The sequence below is a fragment of the Hyla sarda genome, chromosome 1 (genome assembly GCF_029499605.1).
Source record: "Hyla sarda isolate aHylSar1 chromosome 1, aHylSar1.hap1, whole genome shotgun sequence".
In the NCBI taxonomy this organism is placed as follows: domain Eukaryota; kingdom Metazoa; phylum Chordata; class Amphibia; order Anura; family Hylidae; genus Hyla; species Hyla sarda.
Genome location: NC_079189.1, coordinates 72,571,033 through 72,595,430, shown reverse-complemented (window position 1 = coordinate 72,595,430; position 24,398 = coordinate 72,571,033). Strand labels below are relative to the sequence as shown.

Below are 24,398 nucleotides of genomic sequence, written 5' to 3'. Positions count from 1 at the left end.
AGTGTGCAGCAGTGTCTTGCCAGCTGCCAAATCAGATTCAGTCTGTGGGTAATACGTTGGGTTTCGGTGGCAGCTGGGGAGTGAGCAACACACTTCACCTGGCTGCAGCTCACGATGCAGCAGGTCTCAGGACTGATGCTATCTAAACTTTTGGCATATCTGGGCAACAAGTCAAAAGTTGTTAAAATCGAAAATTATGCTCTAAAAAATAAACCTGTTTAGATATCAGCACCTATAGAGAAGAGGACAGCACCCCCTCTTTCAATAGACATGTAATAGAGATTAGTTATTTTATTATATCTCTGACCAACTGGTTTCTATGTGTAACTAACCTTTTTCTACTCTCCCACCATCTCTAATGAAGGTTTTGAGCCAGTGGTGATTGAGAATGTTCTGGAAGGGGATGAATTGCGCACTGATCTGAATGCTGTAGAATCCCGAATCGCTGAGCTGGGAGCTGAGAATATCCTGTGTATTCATTCAACTACATCGTGTTTTGCCCCTCGTGTACCTGACAGGTAAAAAATTAATAAATAAAAAAATAAAAAAAGACAATTTATATTTTCTACCTTTTTATCAATAAAACAACCTTATGAGTGTGTTATAAATTCTATCTTTTCTCTCCTTTAGACTGGAGGAACTGGCAGAGATCTGTGCCAAATATGATATCCCTCACATAGTCAACAATGCTTATGGTGTCCAGTCTTCAAAATGTATGCATCTCATCCAGCAGGTACTATATGTAATGTATACTTTATTATTGCAACACTGCAGAATTGTGATGAATTCTGTAAACTACATTTTGAAGCATTGACTTATAAAATTTGAATATATAGAATCTGCTAATTTTTGAGCAATTTTAGATCTATCAAAAAATTAACATTTATTCATTACATATGTAGATCATGAAGCGTTTCTGCACTGCAGCTCAGTCTGCACATGGCCTCTCATAGTTATAGATCTGGCAGTGTAGATTTATAAGATCCAATCTATTCGAAAAATAGTTGGCAGGTGTCCGGAGCTGTTGTCCATACAGTGGAGGAATTCTGTAAACTATGTACGCCAGTTTTATGGTCTTATAAAAAATAAAAAAATAATAATTTGAGCTTTTACCAAGTTTACCAATTTTTTATTTATTTATTTAGTCTTAAACTGCAAATATGAAGTGTTGCTTCTCCGTATTTCAGGGCGCCCGCAAGGGCAGGATTGATGCTTTTGTGCAGAGTTTAGACAAGAACTTCATGGTTCCTGTTGGTGGCGCTGTTGTAGCAGGCTTTAATGAGTCTTTCCTTGAAGAAATTAGCAAAATGTATCCTGGGAGAGCGTCAGCCTCTCCATCTCTGGATGTCCTGATAACACTGCTGTCACTTGGGGCAAGTGGATATAAGAATCTATTGACAGAAAGGAAGGTAAGCTGTTCTGCAGATTTTTTTCTATGTGAAGGAAAATACTGTGCAACTATACAGCTAATATGTTAACATTATAAAAGCTGGTCTACCCACCATGTGCAATGTAGATGGAGGCAGAATATGTGTCTTCTGAATTACTAAGGTTATGTTCACACTGAGGAATTGGGGCGAAAATCGCACTGTAGATTTCCGCCCCAAAACACTGTTTTTTTCCGCTCAGAATTAGCAGCGATTTCGCGCAGAATTGGCGCGGAATTCCACACGGAAATGCAGGTTTCATGCGGAGGAGGAGTATCAAGTATTCCTATTCATAAATTTTTTTTTATTTTTTTTTTCTCACGAATTCCACTTGGAAATGCTTCTGACTCAAAAAAATATATAACATTGATCTCTATGGGAGAACGACGTTAATTCCACCTGAAAGAAAGAACATGTTCTTTCTTCAAGCGGAACAGACTTCCTCGTCAGAATTCTGCTTGAGGAAATTCCTCAGTGTGAACTGAGGGGCAGAAATTCTGCTGAATGATTTGGAGAGGAAAAAGCGAGCAGATTACTCGGGGAAATTCCTCTCCAATTCCTCAGTGTTAACATACCCTAATGAATAAAATTAGCTTTTAATCCATTCTGCATTGTCATGCACATCTACATCAATTAACGTGTCTCTTTCTTGCAACCCACCATACATGTATGATCACATGCTGGACAATGGATATGACTGACAGCAGTAACGACTGGGATCTCAGAAGACTAATCCTGTAGAACTCCCTAAGACATAAGACGAATGACAATCACTGTGCAGACGAAGGGAAAGGACTTCCTTTATTCTGTTGGGCCAACAACATGATACCACATCTGACTGGGTATTAGAGACAGCTCTGGGCCTTCTAGGCATCTAGTCACTGCGCCTAGACACTAATCGTGCTTTACAGGCGTGATTGACTGGCAAAGAGGCTTCTACGTCATTCTCTGCCAGGACATAGAAGCCTCTTTGCCTGTCAATCACACCTGCAGATTGTGATTACAGACAAGGCTGTTCCAGTCCCAATAACTACTTGGGGCTAATTTGCATACGGCATGCATAAATAAACTATAATTTCTTTTTCACCCTATGACAGCAAAAAGGAGCATATTAAAGGACTAGTCCAGTTTAGGAAAATGTATCCCCTATCCAAAGGATGGGGGATAAGCGTCTCATCTTGAGGTGTCCAGCTGCTTGGACCCCCTGTGATCTTCTGCATGGCGCTCCAGCTCTACTTGTGCACGGAGTGGGGGTCAGCATGTGCCCTCCTTACATCTCTATGGGAGAGCCGAAGTGCTCTACTTATCTCCGTCTCTTCTATAGAAATGCATTGGAGGTTCATATCGACCACTGTTTCGTGCATGTGTAGAGCCAGCAGACGATCATTGGGGGGGGGTTCAGGGGTTGGACCCTCAGCGATCAGACACTTATCCCCTATCTTTTGTATACATTTTCCTAAACTGGACTACTTTTAAAGGAGGCACTCAAGGAGAACTGCTAGCCTCGATGCCCACCTTAGCCTCAGCAGTGGACTTTCTGTCAGACACATTAGCAGATGTTCTGCACCTCACAGCAAAAGCTATAGCAATGTCCAACTCGACAAGTGGGGCACTTTGGTTAACCTCCTGAGCGGTAATCCCGAGCGTGACTCGGGGTTAATTTTCCCTGCCAGGATCGGTAACCCCGAGTCACGCTCGGGGTAGAATTGCAGAGTTCCCGGCCGGGCTGCACGATATATCGCAAAAGCAATGCGATATAGCGATGCGGCCCCCGGGAAAACATGTGATTATCTGCTCTGGTCGGCTCCCGTGGTTTTTCCCTACCAGGGGGCCTCCAGCTGTTGCAAAACTACAACTCTCAGCATGCCCGAACAGCCAAAGGCTGTCCGGACATGCTGGGAGTAGTAGTTTCACAACAGCTGGAGGCCCCCTGTTAGAAAAACACTGAGCTAAGTGTAAAAGGAAAAAGTAGTAAAATAAAAAAACCTTTTGCTCACCTAGTCCCGGTCCCTGCAGATGTCGTTCCCCTCCGTGCGCTCTGGTTCCTGCTCTCTTCACTATTCATCTTACAGGACCTTTCCCTTTTCAGTCAATCACAGGTCGCAGTGGTGTAAAGCCAGTGATTGGCTGAAGGGGAAAGGGCTTGTTCTGCAGCAAATACACTAGGTTTGAAATCTGCCGGCAAACCCAGTGTATCCTGCTGCAGGACAAGGTGAGAAGGGGAGATGAATGTGACGGGGGGGGGGGGGGGAAAGAATGTGACAAAGGGGGGGAATGTGACAAAGGGGGGGAATGTGACAGGGGGAGGGTAATGTAACATGAAGGGGGAGAATGTGACAAGGGGGAGAATGTGACAAGGAGGGGGGAGAATGTGACGGGGGGATATGACAAGGGAGAGGGGGAATGTGACATGGGAGAGGGGGGAATGTGACATGGGAGAGGGGGAATGTGACGGGGGAGATGTGAAATGGGCGGGGGGGGGGAGATGTGAAATTCAGTGCAAAAAATTGTACCGCTTTTGGTACAAATTTCCAGACAGAATCCTACCGCCAGGGAGGTTAAAGGACTGGAAAGGCGATATTACATCTAAGTCTAGACTATTTGCCATACCATGCCATGGAGAAGTATTTTGATCCAAGCTAGAAGCTGTACTTGAAAGGATCTCTGACAAAAAGGGCTTCCCGGTGATGTGAACTGGTCATGTCATGTCTGTCCTTTATAAGCAATCCTTGAATGGGAGAGGGAGAAAGCCTCCTAGTTTTGACTCCACAAGGGTTAGCGGTCGGAAAGGATCTAGAAGAGGACCCCTGACCCCACTAAAAAGCCTCAGCAAATGACGCCATGCCCTCGGTGGGAGGGTGACTTACCGGGTATCATCACGGGTGGAAAAAGAGAACTTCAAGAGTATGGTTAAAAGACATAATAAAACATGGGTTCAAGGTTTAGTCTCATCCAGTAGAAAGGATTATCAGAACAGTTCTTTGTGCAGATCTGGCAAAACAGTCAGCCTTAGTCAGCCATTATTTTGTTACCGCAGAAGAATGTTTGGATACCAGTTCCTGAGAAGGACAGAGGGAGAGTTTTTTTTACTCCTCCTTTCTTTCTGATAAGAAAATCAAATGGTTTCTGCCGTACGATAATAAGTTTAAAACAACTCAACCAAAATCTGGTTTATAAGATATTTAGGTTAGAGACCATTCCCTGAATTTCTCCAAAGACAGTTTTATGGCAACACCATATCTGCACGATGCATACTACCATGTACCAATCTATGGTCCACATCAGGAACTCCTGAGAGTGGAGGTTTATATATTCATACTTTAATTCACCTGCAAATCCAAGCCCTGCCCTTTGGCCTGTCCCAGGCCCCTACAAGCTTTTACCAAGATTATAGCGGAGGTAATGATGTTAAGGAGGAGAAACTGGTTATAATCCCATACTTGGATGATTATTTCCTGGTAGCCAGATAGAAGACCATCTCCTTCAACACATCTCGAGAGTTGAGAAGATCTCTTTGTAACTGGGTCTAGAGATGAACATGGAAGCATCCTTAGGGATTCCCATAATGAAAGTTTCTGGGAATTCATCTTGATTTAGAAGAGCTGGTATCCTTCCTTCCCCAATCAAAGGTGTTAAGAATAACATCAGGTAGAGGACCTGTTCACAAAACTCTACTCTAAGGGGAGCCATGTCACTTTTGGGAATCTTGACAGCTGCCATCCCTGCAGTTCAGTGGGCTCAGTACCACACATGGGTCCTACAGGCTCAGTTTCTCGACTTATGGGACAGGTCAAATACCTATTAGATCTACAGATGTACTTATCCCTCAAAACTTTGAGATTTCTGGTATGGTGGACATATCCGAGAACTCTGTTCAAGTGTATCCCCATGGCTCAGAAACCACAGATGCCAGCCCAATAGAGTGGGGAGCACAGAGGCAGCAGACTCTAAAAATGTAAGAGAACTACAGGCAGTATTTTACATCCTATCCCAATCCTTAACCCCTTAAGGACGGAGCCATTTTTTGCAATTCTGACCACTGTCACTTTATGCATTAATAACTCTGGAATGCTTTTACCTAGGGATGTCCCGATACTAGTATCGGTATCGGGGCCGATACTAGACATTTACATGGTATCGGGGACTTGTTTAATGTCCCCTATACCATGTCCGATACTTGCTGCCGCTCCGCTGCCCCGTTCTCTGGTCCTCCCGTCCACTTCATAGTGTTCCATGGAGGAGCATGTGACACACACGTCACTCCGCCTCCTCCCCTGCACCCAGCGTAATGCTACGGAGGAAGCAGAGTGACGCATTTGTCACATGCTCCTCCATAGGATGACACGATGCGTACGAGGACGGAAGAACGGGGCAGTGGAGAAGTAGCACCCGACGGAGGACAGCCGCAGGTGAGCTGTGTGCTGCAGCTAATGTCTACAGGGGGGGGGGGGGCTTGCTGTCTAAAGGGGGGGCCCTGCTGTTGCTGTCTAAAGGGGGGGCCCCTGCTGTTGCTGTCTAAAGGGGGGGCCCCTGCTGTTGCTGTCTAAAGGGGGGGCCCCTGCTGTTGCTGTCTAAAGGGGGGGCCCCTGCTGTTGCTGTCTAAAGGGGGGGCCCCTGCTGTTGCTGTCTAAAGGGGGGGCCCCTGCTGTTGCTGTCTAAAGGGGGGCCCCTGCTGTTGCTGTCTAAAGGGGGGCCCCTGCTGTTGCTGTCTAAAGGGGGGCCCCTGCTGCTGCTGCTGCTGTCTAAAGGGGGGGCCCCCGCTGCTGCTGCTGTCTAAAAGGGGGCCCTGCTGCTGTCTAAACGGGGGGCCCGCAATCTATAGAGGGGGGGTGCTACTAATGTCTGCAAGGGGATACTACCTACTATTAAAGACAATCTTATAGCAGAGTCACCTGCACTGACTTGAATTTATAGGTAGATAGTGCAGGTCACCCGGTTTCTACCGCTGCTCACCATGTGGTCATCGGTCTCACCGCCAATACAAATTCCCTGTTCTGTCCAATGGAGAAGAGAGAAATCTTGGCTCATACTACAGCAGCCGCCTCCATTGCGCACAACAAGGACCCACATATCATACGGTAAACAGCGCCAGAAACCGGGTCACCCTGCTGTCAGATTCCCTTTAAAATAAAAGTACTTGTAATTGTTATCGGCGAGTACTAGAATTAAAGTATCGGTACTCGTACTCGGTCTTAAAAAAAAAATGGTATCGGGACATCCCTACTTTTACTGATTATTCTGATTCTGAGATAGTTTTTTCGTGACATATTCTACTTTATTTTAGTGGTAAATTTTCGTCGTTCCTTGCATCCCAAAATTTCATGAAAATGTGGAAAATTTTGCATTTTTCTAACACTTAAACTCTCGGCTTGTAAGGAAAATGGATATTCCAAATAGATTTTATATTGATTCACAAATACAATATGTCTACTTTATGTTGGCATCATAAAATGGACATATTTTTTTACTTTTTGAAAACATTAGAGGGCTTCAAAGTATAGAAGCAATTTTCCAAATTTTCATGAAAATTGCAAAATCTGAAGGGACAGATGTTACAGAACTACAACTCCCAGCATGCCTTTGCAGTCTAGGCATGCTAAGAGTTGTAGATTGCAACATCTGGAGGGCTACCGTTTGGGCACCACTGTAAAAATGGTCTCCAAACTGTGACCCTCCAGATGTTGCAAAACTACAACTCCCAGCATGCCCAGACAGCTTTGGCTGTCTGGGCATGCTCGGAGTTGCAGTTTGGCAACCACTGGGAAGGCAGCAGTAAAGATCGTTTTACTGCCACCTTCCTTGATGCTCCACGCCGTTGCCTCCCTACCTGCGCCGCTGATCTCCTCTGATGCCACCGATGATCGCCGGTCCCCACCGTATCTTCTTCACAGGTACCGGCCGCCATCTTCTCTTCCCCCCCCCGTTCTCCCCGACATCTTCAACTGCCATTGGTCAGTACTCATTGCTGACTAATGGCAGGGGATAGGAGGGGGTAGCACTACTGCAACCTCTCTCCCATCTCTCAGGATGATCGGGGCTGTCACTGACCGCTCCGATCATCCCTATTTTCCGGGCGATCGGGTCACCAGAGACCCGATCAGCCCAGAATAGCAGAAAATTGCATGTCTGAATTGACAGGCGATTTCCTGTGATCGCCGACATGGGAGGGGGGTGTCTCAGGACCCCCCTCGGCGGTGTGCCTGGATGTCCTGCGTCCTGAACAGGTTAAAGAGGTACTCCGCTGCTCAGCGTTTGGAACAAACTGTTCCAAATGCTGGAGCCGGAGACGGGAGCTAGTGAGATCATAGCCCCGCCCGTTCATGACTGGTCACGCCCCACCTCCTCAATGCAAGCTAGCACGCCCCCTCCGATAGACTTGCATTGAGGGGGCTGGATGTCATGAGGGGTGGGGCTATGACATCACGAGCTCCCGACTCCAGCGTTCAGAACAGTTTGTTCCAAATGCTGAGCAGCGGAGTACCTCTTTAATAGCAGTAGTGTGGGGAAATATAATGAGAGCAAGTCATTAAACGGTATATTCAGACTAGCAGAAAGTCTTCTAGACTTCCCGTCAGCTCTATATATAAAGGGTATGGAGAATTTAAAAGGAAACTACCTCTACCTCAAACTACCTTAGCCAAGTCGTGTGTTTCATCATGATGTTAAATAACACTAATTGTCAGAAACCGGATTACCAAAATAAGCAATAAAAAAAGTTGCAAAGTAAAAAAATAAAATAAAAATTATATATATACTCTATCTCCATACTGGTATTACACTGTACTCTCTTCATAAATTGTAGTGTGAAAAGGCAATAGCAGGACAAAACAATAGGTCTTCAAAAAGCTAGGTGATCATGAACAGTTATGGACAATGGAATGCAAAAAAAAAAAAAGCTAGCCACAGTGTTATGGTAATCTCACAACATAGCCATTTAGCCCCAAGACAAGCGCAGATCCTTCCTAACCATGTTCATTACTGTCTGGCAGGTACGTACTAAAATCATGTTATGGTGGATAACCCCTTTAATATTGTTACCCCTTTTAAATGAGAACTCCAGTCAAATATTTTTTATCCATGATGCCTGGGTTGCTGGAAAAAATTTAATAACTTTCGTTCCACCGCTCCCCTGGTGCCAAATATATCACCATCCTGTCCTCAGGATCTGGTTTTCTTCTGGCTTTTGGGGCCCGATACGTCACACTGCGGTCAGCTAATCACCAACCCCAGAGGTGTCCCGATTAAGCAGGAGTTTGATGTTACGGGCCCGGGCACCAGGAAGAAGGCCAGGCCTGAGTCTGTTACATGACACATCACCCTCAAGTTCCAATTTTTTAGTTACTTAGTAATCCTTCCGTTTACCTACTTTACTATTTGCCCAATATGTTAAGCAGTTGCCTTGAACATACGCAGCATTAAATTGGTGTCTAAATCTCCCCCCAGATTGTGTTATCGCCTATATTAATGACAAGACGCTTGTCACAACCAGGCAGATGGGTGGCAACAGAGCTTCTCTTTTGAGTGGTGGAAATGCGTAGACCAAGGCACCTTTTAAGACTCAGCCTCTTAGTGACTAATATAGAAATGACCTTCCCCGTTGTTTATCCTTGAAACCTATATAATATGGTATTGAGAATCAATTGCTATATTGCTATTAAAAACACAGAGGATAATTTGTTTTTAGATTTAGATTAATCTAATTTAGCCTTTACCACCGCGGCACCTTCTGCGGTTTGACATTGATTTATTTTGCGGATTCTCCCCACCAAAATTACAAGGGGGGGAAAAAAATCCAGCGCTTGCTATTTGGTTATATCTTGCACTTCAGCTTTCAGGATTTTCCAATTGTTCATCAGAAAAGAAGGGCTAAAATGCAGTTAAATATAGTACATAAAAATCAATACTGTTACCGTCTCATCTCTGAAACCTTGCACCGCCTCTGCTTGGGGTGCTATTAAGTTCCCCTTTAAAGTAGCTCTGGAAAAAATAGCCTGTTATTGAGTTGACCCCTGAAAGGAAGAATCCTCTAAGCCAAAAAGCTCTATTAATCTCCATTAAACAGGATCCCCATCAGTTTGTGTTTGACCAAACAGGATATGTATGCCTCTGTATGTTAGAAGTGGAGGTCGGGGCAGGGGGTGGGGGGAAACTTATATTCACAGCTAGAAGTTATAAAAAAGTCAGCGTGATTGATGGAGATGACTTGTGTGGTATTCCCTTCCTTTGATAAAACCGCTGATACTTAATGCATTTTATTGATGGGTAAGACCAAGGGCAACCATCGTCGCTCGAATCTGCGGTCAGATGAAGGAGACGCCACAATGATGGCGTTATCCGCTCGCTATCTGATTAAACATAGCATATTACTAATTTATCCTCCCGAGATTTACATCCCTGATAGACTACAGGCTGACCTTCCATGTGTCAATCACTTCACGCCTATTAAGCTACATTGTAATAACTATAGAGTGTAAAAGGTACAGGTTCTATGCAAGCAGCAATACTCTTAAATGGATATTTCACTTTAATAGGATTGCACTGAATTGGTAGGAATAAAAGTATACTCTGTCAAAGGAGTAGTCCAGTTTAGGAAACTGTATCCCCTATCCAAAGGATAGGTGATAAGTGTCTGATCGCGGGGTGTCCAACCGCTGGGACCCCCGCAATCTCCTGCCCAGTGCCCCTGCTCTCCCCATGAATGAAGGTGTGTTGACCACATCATGAAGCCATGGTCAACACACCCCCTCAATGCATCTCTATGGGAGAGCCAGAGATACATGAGTACAGTGCTTTTGGCTCTGCTATAGAGATGTATGGAGGGCACGTGCCGACTCCCGCTCCGTGTACAAGGAGAGCCGGAGCGCCATGCAGTGTCTTTAGCAGTCTGAACCATTTCACAAGTGCTCACAGGGAAGCCTGTCAAGTCCCCACTGGCATATACAATGGTATGTTTAAGGCAGAGAACCTTTCATCTCTTGCATGCTGCCTGGACCAGAAGTCAAAGAGGTGGGGAGAAACTGCTGGGGACCTCCCTACCCTGCAAAAGAAGGTCTTCAAAGGGAGGAGGGGGATTTTTTTTTCGTTTTTTTTTCTTTATAAAGAACAGTTATATTGCAAATGCAGCTTGTTGTAAAGTTTAGTAGATTGGTATATAAATTTAAGCTAAAAGATTTAATATAATTTGTTCTTTCTGTGTATTCCAGTGGGCAGTTCTTCTAAGTAACAGCCATCCCTGTATACCCATACAGGGATGGGAGGCAATCTCTGCATAGGACTGCCCACCGGACTCTTAAGCAACTTAAATAACTTGTATTGAAATTTTTTTTTTTTCATTTGTAACTCAGCACATGCTGGACTGTGTCCATTTAGATTTTACCCAGCCATATACATGGTTAATATCAATTGTTGATAAATTAAACTGGATAATTCTGTCCAGTCATCCATTGGTATAAATGGTGAAACACTGGTCTAGAAGCATGGGTAAATGTTGTGCTACTGAGCAGAATACTTTATAGTCTCTATAGTCAATAACACTGCTATGCCTGGAGCTGTATTGTGTATCTGGACAGAATAGCCTGTAGTATAATCTGTTCCTCTTGGTGTCACTAAAGACCATAAGATTATTGTGTTCTGAATACATTTATTCACTGTATGTATCAGTGTTAGACACTTATTTATTTAGAACTCATTTTGTTTCTAATATAATTTGTTTGGTTTAAGCTTTTTACTAAGAACAGTAATCTCTTTAAATTCTTCAAAATATAAGATCTTCTTGAAGAAGGCAATCGGTACCTCATGAGAATATTAGTATCCTATAAGAGGACACAGTTTGTATACATTTGTATATTTTTTTCTTTTAGGATGTATTCACACATACAGTATCCGGTGCTGGTGCACATTTGGCAGCACTTTTTACCTATCCATGAAATAGGTTCTAAGTGTCTGAATGCAAAAGGCACCACCTCTTGTAGTTCCTTGATAACAGTTGTGTTCCTGGTTTGACATTATGGGACTGATGGTGATAAAAAAGTACAGCTCCCTGCTATCTCCATTAGTCCTAGATAAATGGATCAGTAGAGGGAAATCGCATTGAAAATGCAGTCCAATGTGCAGGCAGCATGTTGTTGATCCCGAGGAGCTGAGCAGTTGAATATATAGTTTAGTGGGGAAAAGATTAAGATGCACTAGTAACTTATCCATTTACATCGCTGCTTATTCTGATCTTAGGAGTCCAGTGGGCAGTCCTATTAGGTGGTAATGCATATTTGTTCAGGAGAGGCTGCCAGTCACTGATTAGGACCACACACTGGACTCCTAAGCCCAGAATAAGCAGAGAATTTAATGATTAAATTACTAGTCCTACTTAATCTTTTCCCACATAACTATATATGAATCTGCTAACTAAGCTCCTTCTGCTGTATAACATACAGACTGAAGGTTGGACTGTATATTCAACCTTTCAATGAGTTCCCTTTAGTTACATCAATATGGGCCTTATAAATACAACCTAGCCAGTAAGCTACGTGGGATTTTTCTTTGACTATAGCTGGGTCTCCCAATTAATTATTATTTATTTATTTTTATATATTTTTTTCTGTGTCCAAATGTCAATATATTGTGTATTTTGGCAGGATGAGTATCCTTCTTGGTCCAAACAGCAGTGCCCATTTATAAACTTCAAAAAGAAGGAAATGCTGCAGCACACTTCCAATCCAGTCAAAGACTATTTTATTGAAAGACAAAGTTACAATGCTGAAATGGGCAACAATTGTTCGCTCTTAGTACAACCTAAACATCCTCCATATCCACAGCCTCCATATCCCTTTATTTACATTGCACTATGTTTCAGGTGACATTCCTTGGTGTCTTGCATTAACCAGCAGTGTTCTCCTAATTCTACTTGTCAGTTTTCTTGAACTAAGTTTGGGGCGGCAGCAGCAGCATGGAGGACATTATACAGCAGTACTTAGCGAGTTTAGCACTGGGATAATTCAGTAGAACAGTAGAAGTAGCAGTGTCTTAGCTATTCCTCTTACAGCAACCCCCCTCCCCATCATAGACTTCTATGGGCAATATCCTAATCTGTCAGTGAGGCAGATAATCTGTCTTCATCTCTGCCTCTCTCAAGATCGATTTTACCAGCGAACTGTGAGTGTGTGATCAGTGCAAGAGACAAGAAAAGAGTAGAGCATAAGTAGAGCATGAGATATACCGTATATACTCGAGTATAGGCCGAGTTTTTCAGCATGATTTTTCGTGCTGAAAACACCCCCCTCGGCTTATACTCGAGTGAACTCCCCCACCCGCAGTGGTCTTCAACATGCGGACCTCCAGAGGTTTCAAAACTACAACTCCCAGCAAGCCCGGGCAGCCATCGGCTGTCCGGGCTTGCTGGGAGTTGTAGTTTTGAAACCTCCGGAGGTCCGCAGGTTGAAGACCACTGCGGCCTTCAACATCATCCAGCCCCCTCTCACCCCCTTTAGTTCTGAGTACTCACCTCCGCTCGGCGCTGGTCCGGTCCTGCAGGGCTGTCCGGTGAGGAGGTGGTCCGGTGAGGAGGTGGTCCGGGCTGCTATCTTCACCGGGGAGGCCTCTTCTAAGCGCTTCCGGCCCGGCCTCAGAATAGTCACGTTGCCTTGACAACGACGCAGATACGTCGCTGTCAAGGCAACGGCTCTATTCCGGGCCGGAAGCGCGGAGAAGAGGCGCCCCCGGTGAAGATAGCAGCCCGGACCACCTCCTCACCGGACCACCTCCTCTCCGGACAGCCCTGCAGGACCGGACCAGCGCCGAGCGGAGGTGAGTACTCAGAACTAAAGGGGGTGAGAGGGGGCTGGATGATGTTGAAGGCCGCAGTGGTCTTCAACCTGCGGACCTCCGGAGGTTTCAAAACTACAACTCCCAGCAAGCCCGGCCTCAGAATAGTCACGTTGCCTTGACAACGACGCAGATACGTCGCTGTCAAGGCAACGGCTCTATTCCGGGCCGGAAGCGCGGAGAAGAGGCGCCCCCGGTGAAGATAGCAGCCCGGACCACCTCCTCACCGGACCACCTCCTCTCCGGACAGCCCTGCAGGACCGGACCAGCGCCGAGCGGAGGTGAGTACTCAGAACTAAAGGGGGTGAGAGGGGGCTGGATGATGTTGAAGGCCGCAGTGGTCTTCAACCTGCGGACCTCCGGAGGTTTCAAAACTACAACTCCCAGCAAGCCCGGACAGCCGATGGCTGCCCGGGCTTGCTGGGAGTTGTAGTTTTGAAACCTCTGGAGGTCCGCATGTTGAAGGCCGCAGTGGTCTTCAACCTGCGGACCTCCGGAGGTTTCAAAACTACAACTCCCAGCAAGCCCGGACAGCCGATGGCTGCCCGGGCTTGCTGGGAGTTGTAGTTTTGAAACCTCTGGAGGTCCGCATGTTGAAGGCCGCAGTGGTCTTCAACCTGCGGACCTCCGGAGGTTTCAAAACTACAACTCCCAGCAAGCCCGGACAGCCGATGGCTGCCCGGGCTTGCTGGGAGTTGTAGTTTTGAAACCTCTGGAGGTCCGCAGGTTGAAGACCACTGAGGGCGAATGATGAGAAGAGGATAATGAAGGGGGGGGGGGTGTGGGGATGATGAAGGGGGGGGGGTGTGGGATGATTACAAGGGGATGATGAAGGGGGGATGTGTGGGATGATAAGGGGATGTGTGGGATGATGACAAGGGGATGATGAAGGGGGGATGTGTGGGATGATGACAAGGGGATGATGAAGGGGGGATGTGTGGGATAAGGGGATGTGTGGGATGATGACAAGGGGATGATGAAGGGGGGATGTGTGGGATAAGGGGATGTGTGGGATGATGACAAGGGGATGATGAAGGGGGGATGTGTGGGATGATGACAAGGGGATGATGAAGGGGGGATGTGTGGGATGATAAGGGGATGTGTGGGATGATGACAAGGGGATGATGAAGGGGGGATGTGTGGGATGATGACAAGGGGATGATGAAGGGGGGATGTGTGGGATGATAAGGGGATGTGTGGGATGATGACAAGGGGATGATGAAGGGGGGATGTGTGGGATGATGACAAGGGGATGATGAGGATGTTAATGACGGGTCTGGATGATGACAGGGGGGATGAGGTATTTCCCACCCTAGGCTTATACTCGAGTCAATAACTTTTCCTGGGATTTTGGGTTGAAATTAGGGGTCTCGGCTTATACTCGGGTCGGCTTATACTCGAGTATATACGGTATTTCTGTAATGAGATACATTATAGAGTTTCTTCACATCGCATGTACTATTGATTTATGTAAATTAACGTGATGCTTACACATTAGGTAACGCCACATCATTTCTTTCCAGGAGTTATTCACATACCTTGCCAATGAACTGAAGGCCTTGGCGACAAAACATAATGAAAGGTTACTAGATACCCCACATAATCCCATTTCACTAGGTAAGTAAGATTAAAATTCATGGGAGTAGCAATCTTTAATATTATTCTTCAGTGCCAATTGTTTTTTTTTTTTTGTTTTTTTTTTTTTTTGTTACATGTGTTTCATTCGACACTGTTCAGTCATTTGCTGAGTAAATCAGCCAATTGACCTGAATATATATTGCTAAATCCTGTCCTAAAAAAAATAAAACATTCTTATCAGTTATCTATATTGTTATCTAAGGGGGGGGTATATATAAAATAGAAAGAAAAAAAACATACCTTACCCCATTCCCCTCTGGTCCCCTGCAGCTCTTGTCTGACTCCGTCCAGTCCCCCAATTTTCTCTCTTCTTGCTTGCATGACAAGCATTCTGCGCAGAACCTGCCTGCTCTCCAATCACTGGCTGAAACTAGACACAACTGCGGCCAGTGATTGCCTGTGCAGGGAAATCTTTCACCGAACACTTGCCTTGCAAGCAGGAAAAAAAACTGAGAAATCAGGTGTACGAGATGTAGCCAAATGGTAGCTGTGAAGGATCAGACCTAGGTAAGTGTGTTTTTTATTTTTTTTTATTTTTTTCTATTTATTTATTTTTACACGTCATTGCTGGTCCACATAGATGGCAATGTATGTATTTTGGTCTGGCAAAAAAAAAAAAAAAAAAAATAGTGAAAAACCAGATGTTAAAATTTAACATTGAAGTCTATGGGAACCGGATGTTGTCCGTTATCAGTTATTGTCAGGTTTTTTTAACATATACGTTAAGTACAGCTTTACAAAAACAGGGTTAAAAGCCTGGTTAAAAAAACGAATGTAACTGGTAATAACGGTTGATTTTGGATGAACAACATCAGGTTTTTTTAAGAAAAAAAAAAAAAACATAAAAAATAAAGGATGATGGTTATCAGTTATTATCTGTTATTTCCTGTTATTGCATCCGTTTATTTTTCATCCGTTTTTGTAAAATATTGGCAGAAAAGAAAAAAAAACAGGATGATACCTGTAGTGTGAAAGGTCCTTAATCCTTCAGGTCGATCAATTTCAGTGGTAGAAAGTTCTGTCGCTGAAATTCTGTAGTGTGCACTGTGCAGCGGAATCCCATTGACATCTCATCTGCAATGAGGCTCCTCTGCACCAGAATTTCCAATAGGAATTTCAAAGTGGAATTTCTCAGTAATTCGGCAGTGTTAATCGGGCCAAATCAATGGGAATGTGGAGATGTTTTGTGTTCTTAAGGTAGAAGTGTGCTAAATGGGCGATCATCCGATGAAATAATAACAATAACCGAATTCCGAACAGGAAAATAAAGCAAATGGCTTTAGAACCTGACGAAGAGGGGGTGCCTTCCCTCGAAATGTGTTTTTTGTATGTTTTGGCAATAAAAGCCATTTGCTTTATTAATATCCTGTCCAAAGTTTGGTTATTGCTATTAACTCCTTCCCGCAGAATGACTTATATAAACGTCATATTATGCTGGTAGTTTGCGCATCATGATTATATAAATCATTCAGTTAACCCGGCGATGTGCGGCACTGCACGGGTTAACAGGCAGAAGTCCCGCTGTTACCAGTGGGAGACAACTTCTGCAAGCCCCCCCCCCAGGACCATCTGTGGATGGTCCTGTCAGCGATCACTGTGATTGGTCCCTGTGGACCAATCACAGGGTCTCAGCTGACTGGGGGGGGGTTAAAGTTAATTTCCCCAGCTCTGCCCGCCCCTAGAATTCCAGGAAGAGCAGGGGAAGATGAGACCTGCAGTGGGGACATACCGCAGGACGGGCGAATGCAGCGGGGACCGGGAATCGGCGTCAGGCAAGTGGAGGACGCAGCAGTGGTGTCGGCATCAGAGGCAGCAGTGAAGATCGCTGTAAATCTCTGCTGCTTCTAGGAGTTTCAAAACTACAACTCTCAACATGCCCAAATAGCCTTTGGCTGTCCGGGCAAGCTGGGAGTTGTAGTTTTGTAACATCTGGAGGGCCACAGTTGAGACCACTGTGCAGTGGTCTCCAATCTGTGCTCTTCCAAATGTTGCTAAACTACAACTCTCAGCATGACCAGACAGTCCAGGGATGCTGGGAGTTGTAGTTCTGTAACATCTGGCCATTCAGATGTTGCCGAACTACAACTCCCAGCATGCATGGGTTGTCTGAGCATGCTTGGAGTTGTAGTTTTGCAACAACTGGAGGTTTACAGTTTGGACACCACTACACAGTGGTCTACAAACTGTTCTCCTCTAGTTGTTGCATAACTATAACCCCCAGCATGCACGGACAGCCAAAGGGCATGCTGGAAGTTGTAGTAGTATGCCTCCAGCTGTTGCATAACTAAGTCTCAGCATGCGCTTCTCTCAATGCATGCTGGGAGTTGTAGTTTTGCAACAGCTGGAGCGTTCCCCCCCCCCCCAAGCTACATATACATATACCCCCCCCCCCCCAATAAAAATGAAAGACATCAGGTACGGCACTGTTTCCAAAATGGAGCCTACAGCTGTTGCAAAACAACAACTCCCAGTATTGCCGGACAGCCATTGACTGTCCATACATGCTGGGAGTTTAGCAACAGCTGGAGGCACCCTGTTTGAGAATCACTGGCATAGAATACCCCTATGTCCACCCCTATGCAAATCCCTAATTTAGGCCTCAAATGTGCATGGCGCTCTCTCAATTCGGAGCCCTGTCGTATTTCAAGGCAACAGTTTAGTGCCACATATGGGGTATTTCTGTACTCGGGAGAAATCGCCTAACACATTTTGGGGGGCTTTTTCTCCTTTTATCTCTTATGAAAAGGTAACGTTGGGGTCTACACCAGCATGTTATTGTACAAATGTTTTCTTTTTTACACTAACTTGCTGGTGTTGCCCCATACTTTTTATTTTCACAAGAGGTAATAGGGAAAAAAGACCCCCAACATTTGTAACACCATTTCTCCTGAGTAAGGAAATGCCCCATATTTAGACGTAAAATGCTCTGGGGGCGCACAACATGGCTCAGGAGCAAAGTGCACCATGTACATTTGAGGTGATTTGCACAGGGGTGGCTGATCATCACAGCAGTTCTTACATAAACACACACAAAAAAAAAAGAAAACACCCACATGTGACTCCATTTTGGAAACTTCACCCCTCACGGAATGTAACAAGGGGTATATTGAGCCTTAACTACCCACAAATGTTAGAAAAATTTTTTCACTAAAATGTTGTTGTTATCCCAAATTTTTCATTTTCACAAGGAGTAATAGGGAAAAATCCCCCCAAAATTTGTAACCCCATATTTGTAACCCCATAAAATACCACATATGTGGATGTTAAGTGCTCTGCTGGTACACTACAGGGTGGAAATACCCCCCCCCCCACATGTGAGCCATTTTAGAACTACACCCCTCACGGAATGTAATAAGGGGTGCAGTGAGCACTTACACCCCACAGGTGTCTGACAGATTTTTGGAACATTAGTCCGTGAAAATGAAAATTTTTATTTTTCATTTGCACAGCACACTGTTCCAAAAGTCTGTCAAACACCAGTGGAGTGTAAGTGCTCACTGCACCCCTTATTACATTCCGTGAGGGGTGTAGTTTTCAAAATGGGGGTCACGTGGGGGGGGGGTCCACTGTTCTGTAACCACAGGGGGATTTGTAAACGCACATGGCCCCAGACTGCCATTCCAAACAATTGCTCCTTCTCTTCTGAGCATTCTAGTTCGCCTGCAGAGCACTTTACATCCACACATGGGGTATTTCCTTACCCCCATTGGGTTACAAATTTTGGGGGGCATTTTCTCATTACCTCTTGTAAAAATGGTAAATTTGGGGAAAAAACTGCGTTTTAGTGAAGAAAAAAAAAATTTCATTTAAACGTAAGAATTTAATGAAAAGTCGTCAAACATCTGTGGTGTGTTGAGGCTCACTGTTTCCCTTGTTACGTTCCTTGAGGGGTGTGGTTTCCAAAATAGTATGCCATGTGGGGGATTTTTTGCTATTATGGAACCGTAGGGGCTTCCTAAATGTGACAGCAAAATTCACTCTCCAAAATCCCATTGTTGCTCCTTCCCTTCTGAGCCCTCTAGTGCACCCACAGAGCACTTTACATCCACATATGAGGTATTTCCTTGAGAGAAATTGGGTTACACATTTTTGGGGGCATTTTCTCCTTTTACCTCTTGTAAAAATTCAAAAACATGTTAGTCTAGAAAATTTAAATTTTTCAGTTTTCGCCTTCACTTTGCTGCTATTCCTGTGAAACACCTAAAGGGTTAACAAACATTCTGAATATCATTTTTCATACTTTGAGGGGTGCACTATGTATAATGGGGTCATTTGTGGGGTATTTCTAATATGAAGGCCCCTCAAATCCACTTCAAATCTGAACTGGTCCCTGAAGATTCCAATTTTGAAACTTTTGTGAAAAATTGGAAAATTGCTGCTGAACTTTGAAGCCCTGTGATGTCTTCCAAAAGTAAAAACATGTCAACTTTATGATGCCAACATAAAGAAGACATATTGTATATGTGAATCAATCTATAATTTTCCTCACAAGCAGAGACCTTCAAAGTTAGAAAAAATGCAAAATGTTCAAATTTTTCACCAAGAAATGATGCAAGTATCGATGAAAATTTACCACAATGATAAAGTAGAATATGTCACAAAAACTATCTTGGAATCAAATTAATAAGTAAAAGCATCCCAGAGTTATTAGTGCTTAAAGTGACAGTGGTCAGATGTGCAAAAAATGCTCTGGTCCCTTAAGGCCAAAATGACCTTGGTCCTTAAAGGGGTTCTCCGGTGCTTAGACATCTTATCCCCTATCCAAAGGATAGGAGACAAGATGCCTGATGGCGGGAGTCCCGCCACTGGGGACCCCCGAGATCTTGCACGCGGCACCCCGTTTATAATCAGTCCTCGGAGCGTGTTCACTCCGGGTCTGATTACCGACGACCACAAGGCCGGCGGCGTGTGAGACGTCACGCCTCCGCCCCCGTGTGACGTCACGCTCCGCCCCCCAATACATCACACGGGGGCGGAGGCGTGACATCACATGCCGCCGGGCCTTGTGGTCATCGGTAATCAGGCCCGGAGCGAATACGCTCCGGTGACTGATTACAAACGGGGTGCCGCGTGCAAGATCCCGGGGGTCCCCAGCGGCGGGACTCCCGCGATCAGGCATCTTATCCCCTATCCTTTGGATAGGGGATAAGATGTCTAAGCACCGGAGAACCCTTTTAAGGGGTTAATATTTCATTATTTGTATTTGTTGGTTTCATATTTAATATATTGAAGATGGTTTTCCCTCACTTTATACAAATTCTCTTATTACTGTGCACATGAGTATTTTTTATATTGTAAAATAAAAAGCAAAAAAAGCCAGTAAACAGGATATAAAAAGCTGCAGTATTTTTAACCCCTTAAAGACATTGGACATAAATGTATGTCCTGATAACCTGGCATACATTTACCCTCATACATTTAAGCGTCATTCTGTCTATGAAGCGAACTTAGGAGCTAATAGCAGCCGTGCACTCACAGTTAATGACTGACATTGGCAATCCTTTTGATGTCCATCATTAACCTTTTAAGTGCCTTGATTGATAGCGATCACAGCACTTAAGAGCCACAAGGAATTCCAAATGTCAAGATTGCTGATTTTTGGTCACATCATATATCCAGGGATGTGGAATTCCTATCACCCGATGCTCGTTACATGCAGTTCCGGGTGCCGGTCAGGTGAATTTTTCAGGTCCTTAGCCCTGGGTCGGGCCTCAAAGCCCCCGACAAGCATGGTGGCGCTCACAGGGGAGTATGGAGCGGGCTCCTGACTCCTGCCTGCTCCGTACTCTGCAGCCCCTGGCTGTTTTCAGTAGCTGGGGGCCCCGCTAATAGCCAGCATGCGGCGATCGCCACGGCTGGCTATTAACCCTTTATATTGCCGATGTCAAAGCTGGCATCTAAAGGGACATGTGAATGCTCCCTGGTGGGCTAGTGGGGAGGATAATTTTAATAAAAGCTTAAAAGATACACATTAACCCCTTCCATATTAAAAGTTCAAATCGCCCCCTTTTCCTATATAAAAACATTTGGTTTGGTATAAAAAAAAATACCAAACCCAAGAATTGCTATTTTTATAATATCCCAGAAAAAAAAGTTAAAAGCAATTAAAAAGTCAGAACAATACCAAAATGGTACCAATACAAAAAACAGATTATGGCGCAAAAATTTTGCCCTCATACAGCCTCGTATGCGAAAAAAAAAAAGAAATAAGCTTCAGGGGTCAGAAAATGGTAATTAAAAAAATTTCGAAAAAGTTCAGAGTTTCTTTTTTTAATTAGTAAAACATGACAGAAACTATACAAATCTGGTATTGCTGTAATCAGGCGGCCTAAAGTACCAAAATAACATGTTAGCTCAACCACAAGGTAAATGACGTAGAAAAGAAAACCACCAAATTTGCTAAATGATCTTTTACTATTTTCATTTCACTGCAGCAATATCTTTTTGTTTTTATTTTGGAGCATATGTTATGGAAAAATTTAAAAGGTATCATTATAGTAGTTAGTTATGACTATTATAGGGCGAGGAGGAAAAAAAGTGAGTGTAAAAGCGAAAATTGCCCAGGACAAGTGGATCGTTATGAGGGACAAGTAGATTTTGCTCTATTTTAGTCCCGTGGACAAGTAGTTTTTTTATTAAATTTCCACACCCCTGTATATCAGAAAAAAATAAGTGATAAAAAAAAATCCCTTCTAAACAAAAATCGTCCCACCCTATCTCACGCCAAAAATATATTTTGTTTCACAGTATATTTTATGGTAAAATGAAAGGCATCATTACAAAGTTTAGTTGGTAGTCCAAAAAAGAAACTTTATGACTTCTGCTGTGTCCTTAAAGAGAATCTGACACCCTGTTCACCTGCACTAAACCCAATATACTGGTTTATAGTGAGGGTGAACACTTTTACAAAGAGGGGGACTCTTCCTTAAATTCGTTGAGTATTTCCTGAGTTATGATACTGTAATGTTCACTGCGCAGCTCTGCGCAACTCTGCGCAATGGAGGTAGGAAACGGACTCACCCAGCTCCCCTGCCTCCTCCATATTCTCCACCCGGGCCGCCCCTATCAAATAATATGGTAATGAATGCTGTGGGTGAGTGCACAGAGAGTAGATCGCTCACCTGCGGCATTAATTAGCAAATTAATTAGGGAGGTGAGCCAGACAGAGATTGTGGAGGAGGCAGGGGAGCTGATCGAGCAGAGCTGCACAGTGCAGCAGGAAGATTACAGTGTCATAACTCAGGAAATACTGAATAGATTTAAAGGGGTACTCCCACCCTAGACATCTTATCCCCTATCCAAAGGATAGGGGATAAGGTGTCTGATCGCTGGGGACCCCCGCATTATTGCATGCTGCACCCACCTGTTTTTTCACCGGAACCGCTGGAGGGTCTGAGTCGGACTACGGGAACGGAAGTCTGTGACGTCAGGACTCCGCCCCTGTGGGACGTCACACCCGTCCCCCCAATGCAAGTCAATGGGAGGGGGCGTGACGTCACACGGGGGCGGAGTCCCGTAGTCGCGACTCAGACCCTCCAGCCGTTCCGGTGAAAAAACAGGTGGGTGCCGCATGCAATAATGCGGGGGTCCCCAGTGGCGGCACCCCCGTGATCAGACATCTTATCCCCTATCCTTTGGATAGGGGATAAGATGTCTAGGGTGGGAGTACCCCTTTAAGTGACCCCTCTTTCTATATCTGTTAACTCGCACTATAACCCAGTATATTGGGTTTAGTGTGTGTGAACATGGTGCCAGATTTTCCACTGGTAAAAACAAAAAGCGGTAAACACAAAAACTCTTTTATATTGCCCATAGCAGCCAATCACAGCTCAGCTTTTATTTTACTAAAGCTCATAACTGCATCCACTGGATCCATTGCCTATTTCACTTGCTGGTCTCTATGTTCCTGGAACCAAGAATACAGCATCCATGCAGTGGTCAGTGAACTGCTTTGCCCTGTGAACTGGATATTAACAATTTGCATATTTCCCATGACACTTTAGAGCCATGAATGGCACATAAGGCATCTAAATAGCAACTCCTTGTCATGTCTGTCTTGGTCTGTGTTCACACACAGCTATTGGATATGCTTGTGTGTGAGCAGTTTTATGTTCCCTGATTACGGAATAGTTAAAGGTCTCTAGCTTGTTAGCCAATAGCTCCTTGGGTGTGTCTATTTAAAGTCAGCCCAGTCTAGCCTCTGGGCTGGTGATACTTCATTATATCCTGACTTTCTAAAATGCTGGACATGCTGCATGGAGCAATTGGTGTAACACTCTCTGAGCTTTTAATCTACTATCTCTGTCTTAGCATGCACTTTGTATTTTAGGGTTTTAGCCAATTTTATGTGGCATGCTCTTAGTTGATTTTAACCCCTTAAGGACGCAGGACGTAAATGTACGTCCTGGTGAGGTGGTACTTAACGCACCAGGACGTACATTTACGTCCTAAGCATAACCGCGGGCATCGGAGCGATGCCCGTGTCATGCGCGGCTGATCCCGGCTGCTGATCGCAGCCAGGGACCCGCCGGCAATGGCCGACGCCCGCGATCTCGCGGGCGTCCGCCATTAACCCCTCAGGTGCCGGGATCAATACAGATCCCGGCATCTGCGGGAGTTCGCGATTAAAATGAACGATCGGATCGCCCGCAGCGCTGCTGCGGGGATCCGATCATTCATAACGCCGCACGGAGGTCCCCTCTCCTTCCTCCGTGCGGCTCCCGGCGTCTCCTGCTCTGGTCTGTGATCGAGCAGACCAGAGCAGGAGATGACCGATAATACTGATCTGTTCTATGTCCTATACATAGAACAGATCAGTATTAGCAATCATGGTATTGCTATGAATAGTCCCCTATGGGGACTATTCAAGTGTAAAAAAAAATGTAAAAAAATGTAAAAGTAAAAGTAAAAAAAAAGTGAAAAATCCCCTCCCCCAATAAAAAAGTAAAACGTCCGTTTTTTCCTATTTTACCCCCAAAAAGCGTAAAAAAACATTTTTTTATAGACATATTTGGTATCGCCGCGTGCGTAAATGTCCGAACTATTAAAATAAAATGTTAATGATCCCGTACGGTGAACGGCGTGAACGAAAAAAAATTAAAAAAGTCCAAAATTCCTACTTTTTTAATACATTTTATTAAAAAAAAAATTATAAAAAATGTATTAAAAGTTTTTTATATACAAATGTGGTATCAAAAAAAAGTACAGATCATGGCGCAAAAAATGAGCCCCCATACCGCCGCTTATACGGAAAAATAAAAAAGTTATAGGTCATCAAAATAAAGGGATTATAAACGTACTAATTTGGTTAAAAAGTTTGTGATTTTTTTTAAGCGCAACAATAATATAAAAGTATATAATAATGGGTATCATTTTAATCGTATTGACCCTCAGAATAAAGAACACACGTTATTTTTACCATAAATTGTACGGCGTGAAAACGAAACCTTCCAAAATTAGCAAAATTGCGTTTTTCGTTTTAATTTCCCCACAAAAAGTGTTTTTTGGTTGCGCCAT

At 44.3% G+C, this 24,398-nt stretch overlaps 1 protein-coding gene across 6 annotated transcripts in view; it reads left to right on the top strand.

Annotated features, from left to right (window-relative positions):
• Positions 1-24,398, top strand: part of SEPSECS (Sep (O-phosphoserine) tRNA:Sec (selenocysteine) tRNA synthase) — a 61,615-nt gene that overhangs the window by 19,178 nt on the left and 18,039 nt on the right. For all 6 annotated transcript variants that reach the window (XM_056555898.1, XM_056555862.1, XM_056555905.1 and 3 more), the window contains exons 5-8: positions 365-518; positions 631-733; positions 1,188-1,409; positions 14,768-14,861. In XM_056555898.1, coding sequence (XP_056411873.1) covers positions 365-518; positions 631-733; positions 1,188-1,409; positions 14,768-14,861 — 573 coding nt within the window. The remainder of the gene's footprint in view (positions 1-364; positions 519-630; positions 734-1,187; positions 1,410-14,767; positions 14,862-24,398) is intronic.